The sequence below is a fragment of the Podarcis pityusensis genome, assembly GCF_964106645.2.
Source record: "Podarcis pityusensis genome assembly, chromosome: 3".
Taxonomy (NCBI): domain Eukaryota; kingdom Metazoa; phylum Chordata; class Lepidosauria; order Squamata; family Lacertidae; genus Podarcis; species Podarcis pityusensis.
Window position 1 is genome coordinate 84862311 of NC_138026.1, and position 15453 is coordinate 84877763.

The following is a 15453-nucleotide window of genomic DNA, read 5'->3' on the forward strand; positions in this document are numbered from 1 at the left end:
TGCTAATAATGAAGAAGAGGCATATAAGGGGAGAAGGCTCCTCTCCACTCCCACTTTGGTCCTTTAAAGCAAGCAGGCTCTGCTTTTCTCCCTCCTCCCCGCTCATCCCCGGCTTAGCGAGCTGAAAAACTTTGCTGCTATTTAGCGAGCTGAGTGGGGAGGAGAGAGGGACAAGAGCCTGCTTGCTTTAAAGGAACCAACCGGACAGGAGCCGCTTACACTCGTGTAAGCGGCTCCTCTCCTCTCCCACTTTGCTCCTTTAAAGCAAGCAGGCTCTCTGTCCCTCTTTCCTCCCAACTCAGCGGCTCTTCTCCTGCTTTGCTGTTTCAAAGTGAGACACGGAGGAGGGAAGGAAGGGAAGGGGAACCATGGATCCTCTGCTCACGACTGCAGCAGATCCCCCCCCCGCCACCCGTAGGCATTCCCTCCATAACACGCACAGACATTTCCTCTTACTTTCTAGGAGGAAAAAAGTGAGTGTTATGGTGCAAAAAATACGGTATATAACCAAAGTACAAAATACATTGCAGTAAAAGAGATACCTCCCCGCCCTCTGCTTTCACAATCATTTTTGGATTCACAGTACATATGGAAAAATTAAAAGAAAATGCTAGGCATTTCTGAGTCCAAGAGATGAAATGTACCATCATGTTGTGTGTTGTGATGTTCTCAGGTTTTTGTTATACTTCTGGGCAGATTTATAGTGCTTCAGGGAGGTCCAGCAGCTGCAGTTTCTCAGTAGATGTCCCCATCCTTTACTCTTGCCTCTCAGACTTCCCACACTTTTCTCTGTGGTGAAGCCCCATCTCTTGGACATTCACTCTTTAGAGGTACAGTTGATGCCAACACTCCATTCTTTTCAGTGCCAGCTTAAAACTCATTTATTTGTTTGCTGTGGCTTTTGTTGGTTTCTGTTTAGGTAACTCTAGCCAGCCCTGTGCATGAATTTCCCGACCTCGTTCTGTGGGTGTAGAAATTGGTGTCTTAACTATTTTATTGGGATTGTTTGTGTATTTTCATGACATTATGCTTTTAGGGATGTACTCTGCCCTGAGACCATTAGATGAAGGTCACTCTAAAAATGCTTTAATGAACGAAAATGTCAAATACCATGGTGTGGACCTAATTTCAAAAGCCCCTTACAGGCAAGCCGTCCAGACCTCTGAGAAGAGCTATTTGTCCCTTTCTCAGCAGCCAGCTAGGTGTGGGGGGGGGGGGGAGATGGCGTGTGAGAAAGTGTATGAGAGAAACAGGGTGGTCCCACCCACTTCTGTGCCACTTACCTGCTGCCCCTTCCACATAGATTAGCCCCATAGGAATGCAGACGTCTGCAGAAAAAGGGTGGTCAGAGTCAGGGGTGTTCATTTGAATGACTCAGTTTAAAATACTACAGTGAAAAATATATGGAGACATGCTTTTTGATGTCTGTCTCTCCCCTCCCACAGGAAATCAAGGGTATAAAAGCAGATTTATATTTTGTGTTTTGGAATGTTTCATCCTTTAATATAAATACGAACAGCTCCTTCTAGAGAAATCTGGCTAATAACCCTGAAGATGACAACCATGCCAATGAGAAGGCTGCTTCTTGCATCCTGTTAACATGGAAGATTTATACATCAGGGCTGGCTAGTCTAGAGTCACTCTCAGAAAATGTGAGATATACAAAAATAGAACAAGCAGCTTTGAAGCAGGAGAGAAACTGCGGTTTGTAAATGCATTTCCATTTCAGTCACCTGCAATTCTATAAGCAGCGCATGGATGGTGCTGAAAACAAATCAGTTTTATTTTATTTGTAACCACATCTTTACTGTTTCACCCATCCAGGATTGAAGATGTGGTAGAAATGCAAGTGCAGGAATTTGACCTGTAGCATCAGGAATTATTTATACCACTGGAACATTGTGAGTTTAAAGGGCATGATTTGCACCCATCTAAGGTACAAAGGTTGGGAGCTCTTTTGAGGGGACAGTACTCACCAGTATAAAGTACCATCCCCTCTTTTTGATGCCCATGGTGGCCATTTTGTGCTGTTGCCAAAGCACTTTTATCAAGATAGGAGTACCAACATCTCATTTTTCTTCGAAAAAAAGTACTGGAGATATAATCCAAATGTTTTGGATTGCAACTCCCATCTTCTCTGACCATTGGCCATGCTGGCTGGGGCTCATGGGAACTGTAGTCCAAATTTTCTGGTGGGTAACGCATTAGCTGTCTCTGGAGAGAGTCTTCAGTTCATCTCTTCAGATATCCCCAATACTAGAAAATAACACGGGGTTGTACTGGGCAGAATAAAGGGCATGGATATAAACATTCTCAGCCTTCTTTCACTTTCCAGGAACAGTGTAAACAGAGTCCCAGAAGCATTTGATTACAGGTCTCTCATCTCCTAGTCATAGGGCATGCACCTCCTGCATTTGTGCATCGAGATCATCCCTCTATACTTAGCAGGGGTTCCCAGTACCCTGAGTATGGTAAAGGGGAGCTTCCCTTCCTGTCTCTGTACAGGCAGCTGGGACCAGGAACATCAGGCACTGGAGAATGATGGAACATTGCAAGCAATTATCTTCTCTTAGTGTGAGATTCCAGTGCCTTTATTGTGTGCATGATCAAGTGGATGAATGCATAAAGAAATGCTTTCAAAATGTATCCTAGACTGGAGGTATGTGTGAGCCCAAAGAGCTTGGCTATGTTGATTTTGCCTCTGTTGTAGGTGATACAGAAATATGTGTGCTTAATACTCACCTGACTGCCTTCCTCTCATAGAAGGGCAAGGAGCCATAACTAGGTCTGTCAGGTGAACATAATGGATCCCATCAGCATTAATTTTTGTTACTGACTCTTGAGTAGATATCACTGGACAAGGAGGTAGCTGGCTGGCCTGCAGTTGCAGCAAGGAGTGGCAGTGGATTGCAAGCAGCATTCCCATTTTTCAAGAAAGACTTCAAATGATGGAAAATGTCTGAAGGGAGAGAGGGAGAAGAATGGGGCAATCTTTCCCATCCTGTGTTGTAGTATGAGTTAAATAATGGAACAGTCATCCAGCTGCTCCATTCAGATTCGAAGAGAATCGTAGCTTCCAGACCAGGTCAACATGCCCCAAGGCCACATTTCATGAGCACCTTTGAGGGGAATGTGCAGTGGCAGCCCAAGGATGGCAAGAAGTGGGTACAGGTTTCTTATTACAACAACTGGAGGACATACTATATGGGTCCTAGGAAATGATGACACATGAGGCAGGCCTCCTTCTCTCGCCTGCCAAATGAGAGGAGTAGCCTTTAAGTGAGATTTCATGCCTCTGGGGATGCCCATCTGTGACTTCTTCTCTAGCTGGTTAGTTGCCAATGCTAATCAAGGCGCCGGTGCAGCTCTGTGGCAATTCTTCTTTCCCTTCACTGTATAGTAATTTCTCTTTCTGTTCTCTCTTTCCCCCGCCCTGGAAAAGCAACGGCCTGTGAAGCAGTCGCTCAGCAAGTCGCTCTGTAGGGAGTCACACTGGAAGTGCCTGGTGCTCTCCCTCCTCATGTACGGCTGCATGGGAGCCATGACCTGGTGCCATGTGACGAAGGTGACCCGGCTGACCTTTGACAGCGCCTACAAGGGAAAGTCCATGATGTACCATGACAGCCCCTGCTCCAATGGCTACGTCTACATCCCCTTGGCCTTCCTGGTGATGCTCTACGTGGTCTACCTGGTGGAATGCTGGCACTGCTACACCCGCAATGAGCTCCAGTACAAGGTGGACGTGGAGAGCGTTCACGAGCGCGTCCAGAGGATGCAGCAGGCCACCCCCTGCATCTGGTGGAAAGCCATCAGCTACCACTACGTCAGGAGGACTCGCCAAGTCACCCGCTACCGCAATGGAGACGCGTATACCACCACCCAAGTGTACCATGAAAGGGTCAACACCCACGTGGCAGAAGCAGAGTTTGACTACTCCAATTGCGGGGTGAAGGACATCTCGAAGGACCTGATTGATCTGGAGAACTTCCCGGCCACCCGGCTCCGCTTCACCAAGTGCTTCAGCTTTGCCAACGTGGAATCTGAGAACTCCTATCTGACCCAGAGGGCTCGCTTCTTCACAGAGAACGAGGGACTGGATGACTATATGGAGGCAAGGGAAGGCATGCATCTTAAGAATGTGGACTTCAAAGAGTACATGGTGGCCTTCTCAGACCCAGACAACCTACCTTGGTACGTCTCCCACTATGTCTTCTGGGTTGCTGCTCTCTTGACTTTGTCTTGGCCCTTGCGGGTCTTGAATGAGTTCCGCACTTCCTACGTCCATTACCATGTAGAGAAACTCTTTGGGTTTGATTATGTGGCAGTAACACCGGCTGAAGAGCGCCCTTTCTGCCGGAGGATGCCCCGGGTCAACACGGTGGACAGCACTGAGCTGGAGTGGCATATCCGGTCCAACCAGCAGCTGGTGCCCAGCTACTCTGAGGCTGTCCTCATGGACTTGGTGGGACTGTCTAGCTGCACTACCTACTCCTCCTGCCGCTATGGGAGCTACAGACAGAACTGTGAGCAGTGTCACAGGACTATAAGCAGTTCTTCCATCTTCTCCCGCAGCGCCCTCAGCATCTGCAACGGCAGCCCCAGAATCCCCTTCAGCAGCAGCCGCTTCTCACTGAGCCGCCTCTATGGCTCACGGCGCAGCTGCCTTTGGCAGAGCCGGAGTGGGAGCCTGAACGAGCAGAGCTGCCCAACTGAACAGACCCGCCTGTCCAGCCAAGTCACGGTGGAGGAGGAAGACCCTCCTCCTTACCAGGACGCCCTCTACTTCCCCATCCTCATCGTGCACCGAAACGAGGGCTGCCTCAACCACGACCACCGCCATCTCCATCGGAATGGGTCCTGCGTGGAGACCTCGCTGTGAGGGCATGAAAAGTACCTACAGGAGAAGTGCCATGTGCCCAGATAGGGGAGGTGTTCTTTTTTTGGGGGGAGCAGATAAAAAGAGAGGTCCCAACACATCCCATGTGAATCAGAGAGAATGGCTCCCTCTTATCATCCCACAAAGGACTCAACAGCTCCTGAGCTCCGTTCTGGCTCTGTAATGGCTTTGATGTGAGGTGGGCAGCTAACACCACCATCAAAACTACTGCACAGAACCAAACACTGACAGCCACATGCAAAAAACAAAAAAAATCTAAAGGGAAGGGCAGTAACAGCCCAAGTATTGGGTGTGTGTGTCTTTCTTCCTAGCCTCTAGCTAACCAGGCCACCTTGACAATATCTGTCTAGCAGGAGCAGTCCCTGCCCCATAATTATGATTATTATTGTGGGGAGGGGACATCATCCAATCTTTGTAGAGTCACACACTTTGGCAGTTGAATTCATGGCAGTGTAGCATGTTTCCTTCAGAAGCAAGGCAATTAACTGCACTGGTTTCCCAGGCAAAAGGAGCTGAGAAATAACTGAGAAGCAACTACAAGCCAGGCCGCCTTCCTTTTTCTAAACCATGCTCCGACTGTTACGCTGTTCTCAGCTGCTGGGGATGTGAGATCTTAGGATGTCTCCTTGGAAAGCCTTGATGTTTCACGTCTGAGAATCAGCATCCCATAGGTAAAGCTCAAAGCATTCAAAGTACTTACTTCATTGTGGTAGCAGAAAGCAGAAATGAACAGGGAATTTGCAAAGGAAACCCCACACTTTTAATAGAATGCAGTCTTCTTTCCGAACCCAGAAGAAGGGCCAGTACACAAAGGAAAGCAGTTGCATTTGCTAGGCATCTGCTGGTGTTGGGAGAGATGTCATGGGGAGGTGAGGATGAACTGGGAAGCTGGGAGCTCTGAAGTGAATGAAAATGTGTTGTAATGAACGCAGGCAGGGAGGAAGTCTGGTATCAAGGGAGGTTCTGAGAGGTTCAGCTGCAGTTTATCTATTCATACAGGAGAAGGTTGGTGTGTAAGGCAGAGGGGTGGTGTGCTTGTGCAAGGCTGAATTTTACTTAAAGTCAAGCTTGTCTGCTTGATGGTGTTCTCTGGAATGTGAAAGGAGACAGTTATACAGAGCATAAAAGAGAAATTGTGTTTGAGAAAGTGTGTATATGTGAGAGTGAGAGAGATTCCTGAAACCTGCTTTCTTTCTGGTGGAAGAATGAGGCAATAGCAAGAGAAGTAACTTGTTATAATTCATATCCCTTAAGACAGGAGGCTCCAAGGAGTTTTGAGCTCCTTTGTAATGGTAAGACACTTTCGTTACTGAGTGTCCCACCCTCCTAAATTAATGGACAGTATAAGGAACCACTAAATAGTTTTCTGAGGTTCCTGGAACCATCCAAACCCTTGACAATACAAACAACACAATCCTATGCACAGTACCTGGGATAAGCCTCATTACATTCAATGGGACTTCCTTCTGGGTAGACACATACAGGATTGCAGTGTTAGTCAAAGAACAGAAACATGCAAATGGATCCTTTTGCATTCCAGTGAGATTAAGTCCTGTCTATAGCAGGGCATTAGCAGGCAGATCAATTCCTTCTTCACTGGAGGAGAACAACTGTTCCTTTCATTTTCTACTCTGACATTATTTAGCATAAGAAAGATAGGCACTGATCTCAGAACTCTATCATGCTGAACTTGCTTTTAAAAATAGAGTTTTGCTCACATTCTGGCTTATTTGCATTTTGTGTTACATTACTTCATCTAGCAAATAATGCCTCTGCACTTTTGAGTAATTTTGGTATAATATTGAAACACATCACCCCAATTTCCACAAGTGGTGCAAGATTCCAGGGGTACCTGATGTGCTTACCAGGGTCTGTGTTTCCTTTTGGACAAGGAGGCGCAGTGGAGACTGTAGTGCCCTTATAATATAGGATTAATTTGCACAAAACTTGAGTTTTCCGGAACTGTTATTCAAGCTGGATATTCAGTAAAATAGGAAAGGGGAAGTGTGAGAGAAAACTGGCTGTTTTGAACATAGTTGCTTGCAGGGAAATACACCTGTGTATTAAGCCTGGTGTCAGATGCAGGTCAGCACGAAGAAGCAGAGACAGTTATCAGTGAAGTTAACTAATTATTCAAGGAAATGGCATAAAATTCAGCAACACTTCCCTGTAGGTCTTGCCCCCATAGAGCAGATGCCAGGACTGAAGGTCCCTGCATTCTACCCTTTCTAAGACTCCTCCTCTCCCGTATGTTTCCCAAGCAGTCTCAAACTGTGCCTACCTACCTCTGGCCTCTGTTCTTGGAGACCAGCAGGGAGGGGAGCTTGTCACAGCAGGAGAGGGAGGTTCCTGGGATTCTTCAGCAGCTTCTTGCCCCCTCTCCTCTGCTTCAGCCTCGGAGTCTGAACTGCTCTGGTCATTGGCTCTTCCTGCTCACTAAACCCTGTTGCCCCTTCGGCATCCAGCCCCTCCTTCCACTCGTCTCCCTCTGACCTCTCCACCACCAATCCCCAGGCTCTGAGCCATCCTCCTCTGGAACTTCCCTTGGGGGTTCCTTGGCGGGTGCCTCCCACTACGCCTCATCGTCCAGCCAGTCCTTGACACTGTGATGGCATTTAGGGTCAGGATGCTAAAATACATGAATGTGGGATCTGAGGCTCAGCATGAAGATAACCTGTATCGAAGTCTACTGTTTGCATAAAGCAGCAGTTGTTATGTCTCTTGTGTGACCGTAAACATTATTTTTGAAGAGTGTAGCATCTGGAATGGCCGGCCTCGCATTCATTCCACTTTAGAGTATTGTCTGATCTCCAGGTTATTTACGCCTGAGATGACAATTTATTTGGCAACAGGTTTGATGGCTTGATCTGCTCTTATAGTGACAGCCTGTTCCCTCGTATGTAACCTGAGTTCTCTCAGCTGCGTCTTAATCTCATTATTTCTCATTCATTGACCAAATAGCACAATTGACCCTGCTCCTCTGTTCGGCTTCTGGGTCTGGCAGTGCATAACTTTTCCTTGTCTTTCCAGACTTTCCCCCCCACCATACTGTGTTGGACCATCCTGATCTAGAGGGTTACCAGCATTGGGAAGCTATTTAGGGGTCAGCAAACTTTTTCAGCAGAAGGCCAGTCCACTGTCCCTCAGACCTTTTGCTGGGCCAGACTATATTTTGAAAAAAAATATGAACAAATTCCTATGCCCCACAAATAACCCAGAGATGCATTTTAAATAAAAGCACATATTCTACTCATGTAAAAACACCAGGCAGGCCCCACAAATAACTGTCGGGTAGCCGATGTGGTGCTCTCCAGATGTGGTTGGACTACAACTCCCATCAGCCCAATTCCGCATGACCAGCGGTGAGGGATGATGGAAGTTGTAGTCCAGCAACATCTAGTGGACATTTTGTTGACTGCCCCTCAGTGTAGTTGTCACAAGCACCACCCACCAATCTGGAAAAAAATGGACATTCAGAAGTTTGAATGTAGTCTTAGTTTTGTTGTTTAAAGAGGTGTGCGTGCATGCACGTGTAAGAGAGAAGTATATTCTTTTAATTATTTGTTTTTCCTGTGCTGACTGCCTTGAATAATTTGTTGTTAGGGCACTGAATTATCTATTGAAATTGTACAACTTGTGAGACAATAACCTCCACTATTGCCACAAAAATGTGGCTTTTTCACAATGATGCAACTTTTTCAGTGTTCTTCACCTGATATCTTCGCAGCACCTGCTACTGCGTTGCTTCATGTTGTAGATCTTTGAAAAGCTTGCAGGACTGTCCGGAGTTCATGTTACCATGCCTAGTCCTAAATGCTGGTGAAGAATGCATATTTGCTCATTTTTCACTTGTGTTGAAAGTGATCTTTCATTGCAAGAAAGAAATGTGCTGCTAACATGGTTTTGTGACACAAAGAAAAACCCCTGTGAAACCAGGCCAGTTTTGTAATACTTTATTACAAAGGCACATACTATAGTATAAAAAGTGCAGAATAGTGCCATGCAGCAAGCTTTTAATTGGTTACCATGTGTTTCCTGATGGTCTGTATCCTCTCCTGTAGCCTGATCCTATGTATGCTTACTCAGAAGTAAGTACCACTGTGTTCAGTGGTGCCTACTCACAAGTAAGTGGACTTAGGGTTGCACCATTATTTATTTGTTTATTTCATAAAGTTTATATACTGCTTGATTGTAGGGGGGGAGGACTTCCCAAGTGGTTTACAGAAAAGAATAGTTGCAGAAAGCAATAATATACATTGGAGATGCAATAATCTAATTCATCATTCTGTTCTGTTTTTCCTTCTCCCACAATGGAGTCTGTGACCACACTATATGAAGAAAGGAGGTGTGCTGTGCCCATGAATTTAATCTTCCCAGTGCCATCAGAAAGAATACAGTTCTGAAGGTTTGAGCCATCTCTTAAAGATAGGTCTTCCTAGCCAAGATGTGGCTTTGCCACAATCCAAGATCTGAAACAAGTCGCTGTTTCTCATAGCTTTCTCTTCTCTTCCTCTGCTCACATTGCCTGTGGAGTTGCATCATTAAGGAGTCCCGCAGGAGGGAGGGGGGAGAATTTGCAATCAGTAACAGTTTCTTCTGACTAAATAAGATTTAGCCACCTATACAACACTTCCAGGAACTGCTGAGGATCTGTGATCCCATGTTGCTTTTCGGTGGGTGCCACTTTTATCAAGCACATTTCTGTTGTAAGCACAACTTTCACATTTTTGCTTTGCCTGAAAAAGTTTTTTTTTTTAATGTCCACCCTAAGCATACGAGTAGAAATGCTCTTTCTGAATCAAATCACACATTCTTGGGACTCTGGTAATTTTATGGATCACCCACTGTGATTTTATTTTTGTATACTGGTTTGTAAAATGAAGGGAAGGGGGAGGGAACCTACACGTACACTTGGAAAGTCATTTTTCATCAGTGCAAGATGTTTCTACCACAGTCATAGCTGCTCACTTAAGGGGGGGTGGAGAATATAGGTAGAATGTGTCTAGATGATTTAGTATCCATATCACTTACACGATTCAAATAATCCCTAGCGGCACTGTCAGCTGATGGCTAATGAGGCCTGATGTTGGACAGCATCCCATTAATCAATCAAGGTAAAAAATGCTTATTTATTTATTTTAAAAAGCTGGCCTAGACGCACAAATGAGTCTCCAGAGGCAAGAGAAGCATATTCATAGGACCAGGTGATAAAAGGTGCATTCTGTCCCCTTTCAAAATAATACGAGATGATTTAGTGTTTTGCTTTTCTCTCTTGCTAAGCAACAATATTTCCCTGGTGCTGTGGGGGGGGGGGGGCGGAATGCACAATGAGGTGCATGTGAATTATATAAAAGCTTTTCCACATCAGCCTTTCATGGTTCCACAACAAAAAGAATTAGGCAGATTGAAAAAGCTTCAACAAAACCCTCATAAAATATTTTAAGTTTAATGGAAAACGGCATTTGGAATGTTTTGTCCAGCTCCACTGAATTTGCAAGGTGTCAACATAGCATAGCAATTTAAATTTGTTGTCTTGGAGGCATTTCATATGGATGTTGCAATGCAAAGTAGACATGCATGGCTGACATTTATTTTAGGAATTTGCAGAGGATAGAATGTCCTCAGACACACTGGATTAAAAAAACAAAACATCTTCTGCCTTGGTGCGAGTTCTGAGCCACCTATTTCTTTTACTGCATCTATTCGTTCCTGTGAACGGAAATGCTGCCTGTTGTTTTTGCTAAAGGTGCTGTGAGATCATTACGGTTTGCACAAACAGAGGACGTTCTGCTGTTTTACATTCGCCACAAACTGGGACAGTGCCATAACCGTGAAGATAAAATATGTTTTATACGTTAGAGATCTGTAATGCTCTGGAGTCTAAAATGGTAGAATAGTGTTTAACCTTCGCCAGAATCCAATACCAAAGCTTCCTTGCCGGATAAAATAACATGCTCACTTATAGAAATTCAGTTTCTGGGTCACAATTCTAGAACAGCAACACAAATCATCAACCTGGTAGTAGAGGTCCAAACTAAAGAACTAGCTGCTACTCTGGTTTATTTGTTCTGATAATAGAACTTGGGTTTGTTTGTGCATTTGATGCAGGCTGCGCACAGTTCTGATCATAACTACTCTTTCTGATTTAAGTTGCCATCTCTATTGATTTCGTGTTTTATATCTCCATTACAGTGGTACCTTGGGTTAAGTACTTTATTCATTCCGGAGGTCCGTTCTTAACCTGAAACTGTTCTTAAACTGAAGCACCATTTTAGCTAATGGGGCCTCCTGCTGCCACCATGCCACCGGAGCACGATTTCTGTTCTTATCCTGAAGCAAAGTTCTTAACCTGAAGCACTATTTCTGGGTTAGCAAAAGCCCAAGGTAGCAAAATTCAGCATACCCAATTTTGTCCTCACAACAACCCTGTGAGGAGAGGGGGTTCCCACAGCTGAATGCAAAAATCTTTCTCTCTCAAAGAAATAACTCCTTTTCTTCCACATCACCTTAATGGCATTTCATTCATTTTCTAATTCATTTAAATGCCGAAGCAGCTTCTCCTCACTTAAACTTGTTGCCATGGAAATGACTGGCAGGTCTTTGCTGTCTGTAGGTGAACAGACAAACATAACAGGACACTTGTCTTCCTCGCCTCCCTATGACTGCTATCCTGTGTTACCTCCCTCCCTAGCAGGCAAGGCGTACAGAAAGGTGGGTCAATGCACACATATTTCAGCAGCAAAAATGTGTCACACACAAGCACACACACACACAGAGAGAGAGAGAGAGAGAGAGAGAGAGAGAGAGAGAGAGAGAGGTTGCAAGAAGCACCAGGACAGAATTGGAGGCCTCCCTTTATAATAAACAGAGTGGAGCAGCTGAGAGGAATAATAATTATGTGCAGAGCTTCTTAATGAAACCTCTCAGGCAAACTAACAGGTAGGATTGGATTAAAGTTGCTTAATGCGCCTGGACTGGTGCTCATACAATATTTTATCCCTTGGTCACTGTATCTTAAACTACCTGTTGTTACTCGGAATATACCAGCTGTTAAATAATATGGAGACAAGAAAATGAGCCTAACATACAACTAGTATACAATTGGGAAATGGCCATAAAAATGTAATGCATCCAGAAACCCATTTAACATCACTAACTTTGCACCTCCCAAATCAGTGTCATTGCACTTAGAGGTAAAGCTAAGAGATGGAGCCATTGCGTGGGAAATGGCCCTTCTGTCATATGCATTCAGTTCAGAAAAGCAGAAGCTGAGTTTGCAATTTTATATGGAAACTACGTACATTTCAGACCACCTGAGTCATATGAAGACTTGCATTTTCTGCCCCATCTTCAGAGTTCAAAAGTCTGAAAAGGCTAACAAACAACTTTGTTAAGCTACACCTTGAAGAGGAAGGATGGCAGGTTGATAGCTCACCCTACCTTTGTTGCTTTGCTATGCAGCACAGGTGGGCAATCACCTGAAGCCCCTAAACCTTACTTTCTGTTGCTTCCAGTACTTCTTGAAGCTGCCCTGTTCTGATTTGGAGTATCTTTCTCCCTCTTTTTGTGTAATTGCAGAACAATTCGAAGGAGTCATATCTGATAAAAATTGAAGTTGGCAGTTTTTGTTTCACTTTTTCATGGCTTGAGGAAAAGAATCCACCCTGGATGCCTGAGAAATTGATTTCTGCCATGTGTGTGCAGTACGCTAGAATCAGAAAGGAATTACTCTTGTCCTCCAGAACAGCTGTTGGGTGTTCTGGGTTTAAAAATATATAAATCCTCCACATACTTATTTGAAAATAACCCCATCAGCCCCAAAGGAACACAGGGAATTTAGTCCGATGTAGCTGTGATGAAAATTGAAGCAGAAGAGTCTTTATTCTGGATTGGTTTATCCAGAACTCTTTTGTCTCTGGTTCCCCCAGTACTAGCGTGTGACTCCAACAGATTACCTCCAAGGAGATGCTGTCTCCAACAATAAGATGACCCAGCCCTGTTGTACCCCATAAAATCAGTCTTGGCCAACTGGTGCCCTCCAGATGTTTTGAACTACAACTCCCACCAACTCCAGCCAGCACTGCGTGCTAGCTGTGACTAGTGGGAGTTGTAGTCCAAAACATCAGGTGAGCACCTGGTTGGCAAAGTCTGCCATGAACCATACATAGAGAAAAGCTAAGTATTGGAAAGGAAAGGAAGAATACCCATTCTAGTTAGCAGCTGACAATTAACTCTGACTTGTAACGATCACCTGGCTAGTTGGCCTATGTTTTCAGCATTTCTTGAGACTCACAACATCTCTTGGGATCAGAAAAGCTTCCCCAAGCCGGGGGGAGGGGGGGAATATGCATGTGTCAGCCATTTTGTTTTTCTCTGTTTGTTATAGAGCAGCCATTTATAGATAATGCTGAATAAGCTGGGAACAACTCGTAGGGCAGCAGCTTACAGATGTTACAATACTGGCCTGTGACACCCCATCAGTGTTGAGCTAGAGATTCACCAGAGCATAAAGCTTAAGAATGTTTTGGAGGTGTTTTAAGGTTTGTATGTTTCAGTTGGCTCTCAGGAGTTAGCACAAAGATGAGAGCCTTTAGCAGTATTTACTGGATGTCATATTGAATTATATTGTGGGTTTTTAAAATTCTCTTTTAAAATTCTGTATGCTTTTAAATTGGTACTCAACCTGAGCCTTCAAGGCTATGAATCTAAAGTATTCACAGCAGCACTGTAAAGTAGTTTTTTATTATTCCCATTTTTCAGATAGAGAAGCTCGGGCAGATAATTATTTCATTTATGTCTGCTAATGACTCTGTAGCTGAATAGCCTGAGAAGTCACAGGACAAGTTTGTTGGAGGGAATTTAGGGAATTCTTTTGGTTAGTTATGTTTAAGCACCCATATGGAGCACTAACCCATTCAGCCATGTGACCTTATCTAGCTCAGATCATCATCAGGACAATTCAACACACACTGCTTTTATTTGACATTTGTTGCACGTTTTAGAGCAGGCACCCCAAACTCAGCCCTCCAGATGCTTTGGGACTACAATTCCCATCATCCCTGACCACTGGTCCTGTTAGCTAGGGATCATGGGAGTTGCAGTCCCAAAACATCTGGAGGGCCGAGTTTGGGGGTGCCCGTTTTAGAGTCACAATTAAGAGTCAATTTTACTTTATCGTCTCTGCACTCTGTGGAGGCAGGCTGCTTTGCAGACATCATACACATTCATTCTCAGATTAAAAACAACCCCAAAGAAACTGATCTCCAATAGATTGCAAGAAGCTGTGCTTACCATGATTGACTGATTTGGGATCTTGGGCCTTTTCCTGAGTGACTAAAAAGATCTCTTAATTCAAGTGTGCAATTTAAGTAATAAATTATTTTGTAACTTCAACAAGCCAGCCTGCCTCAGGTCAAGAACTAGGTGGTCAGTGGCAAATATCTGATGTTCTAGGTATGTCTCAGGGGGATATTTTATAGTTGCTGCCATGGGCATATTTCTCATGCTGCTGCAACTCCCTGTGGTTTAAACCACTGGAGCAATCCACTCATGGATTAGGAAGGGGGGAAACAAGCTTGTAAAGACTATGGGGTGGTGTTGTTGACACCTCTAACACAGCTGCTGCTGCTGCTGCCACCCAAGATAACCTCACACAAGTATCCTTTCTGATCTATTACGGCCAAAACATCAAGCAGCTAAAGCCCCTTTGGCCGAGGGGCACTGCAGGCAGCAGAGCCATGGATGGTGGACGTTTGTATCCATTGCCCACAATGAGCAACAGTGGAGATAAATCCAGTTCTGACAAAACTTTTCTGTGAGCACTGAGAACAGTTTTTACTTTTCAATATGTCCGTACGATCTAGTTCTGTTTGTCTCTCTCTATGTAAAACGGTATATCACAATGTTGCCTTTTTGTTGGAAATATCAAAAGTACAAAGATTGTAAACCAAATCGGTGTAATAAAAGTTCCAGATGATTCACGATGTCCGATGTGTGCCTGGCTGACTTTCTTCATAGAGTTTGTAGAGACCCATCAAAAGAGAAGCCACTGTCTTCTGAAAGCCCACCCACCACATTCTGGTTACATATACTTAATCCTCTGCAGGGTTGATCTTGGGGGAGTCGATTGTGGACTGCATTGTGCAGCATGGATTAGCTAATACTGGTGACATCACACCCACCCTCTCCCTCCCCAGAACAGTTTAATTTTAAATGTAAGCAGTTTTTTTAAACAAGGCAAGGTTGAATACTTGGGAGAATTTTAGAAAAGGAAGGCATCGAACACATTCCAGTGACATCAGTGAAAAGGCCCACCTATGTGCCAGCAAAAACCCACTAATAATTAGGTCATGACAAGATTAATTAGGCTGTATTTGTTGGTTGATCTTAATGTGCTCACCAGCAATGGTGGGGAAGTTGGTCTTTCAGGTAACTTGGCCCAGAGTTTAGGGTTTTATAAGTAAATAATGATCTTAAAACTTCTTCATGTTAAGCCATGTTTTGGATTAGTGTTGCATGTGAATAAGTGATAGTTCAGTTCTTCATATATAGAACAA

The 15453-nt window shown here is 44.5% G+C and overlaps 1 protein-coding gene across 4 annotated transcripts in view; it reads left to right on the forward strand.

Annotated features, from left to right (window-relative positions):
• Positions 1 to 14880, forward strand: part of TMEM151B (transmembrane protein 151B) — a 28156-nt gene extending 13276 nt beyond the window's left edge. For 3 of the 4 annotated variants that reach the window (XM_081000220.1, XM_081000218.1, XM_081000219.1), the window contains exon 2: positions 3443 to 14880. In XM_081000220.1, the coding sequence (XP_080856346.1) occupies positions 3443 to 4879 (1437 nt within the window). In that variant the 3' untranslated portion in view covers positions 4880 to 14880. The remainder of the gene's footprint in view (positions 1 to 3442) is intronic. The other variant, XR_013984528.1, reaches the window with a different exon arrangement.
• Positions 14881 to 15453: the final 573 nt, after the last annotated feature.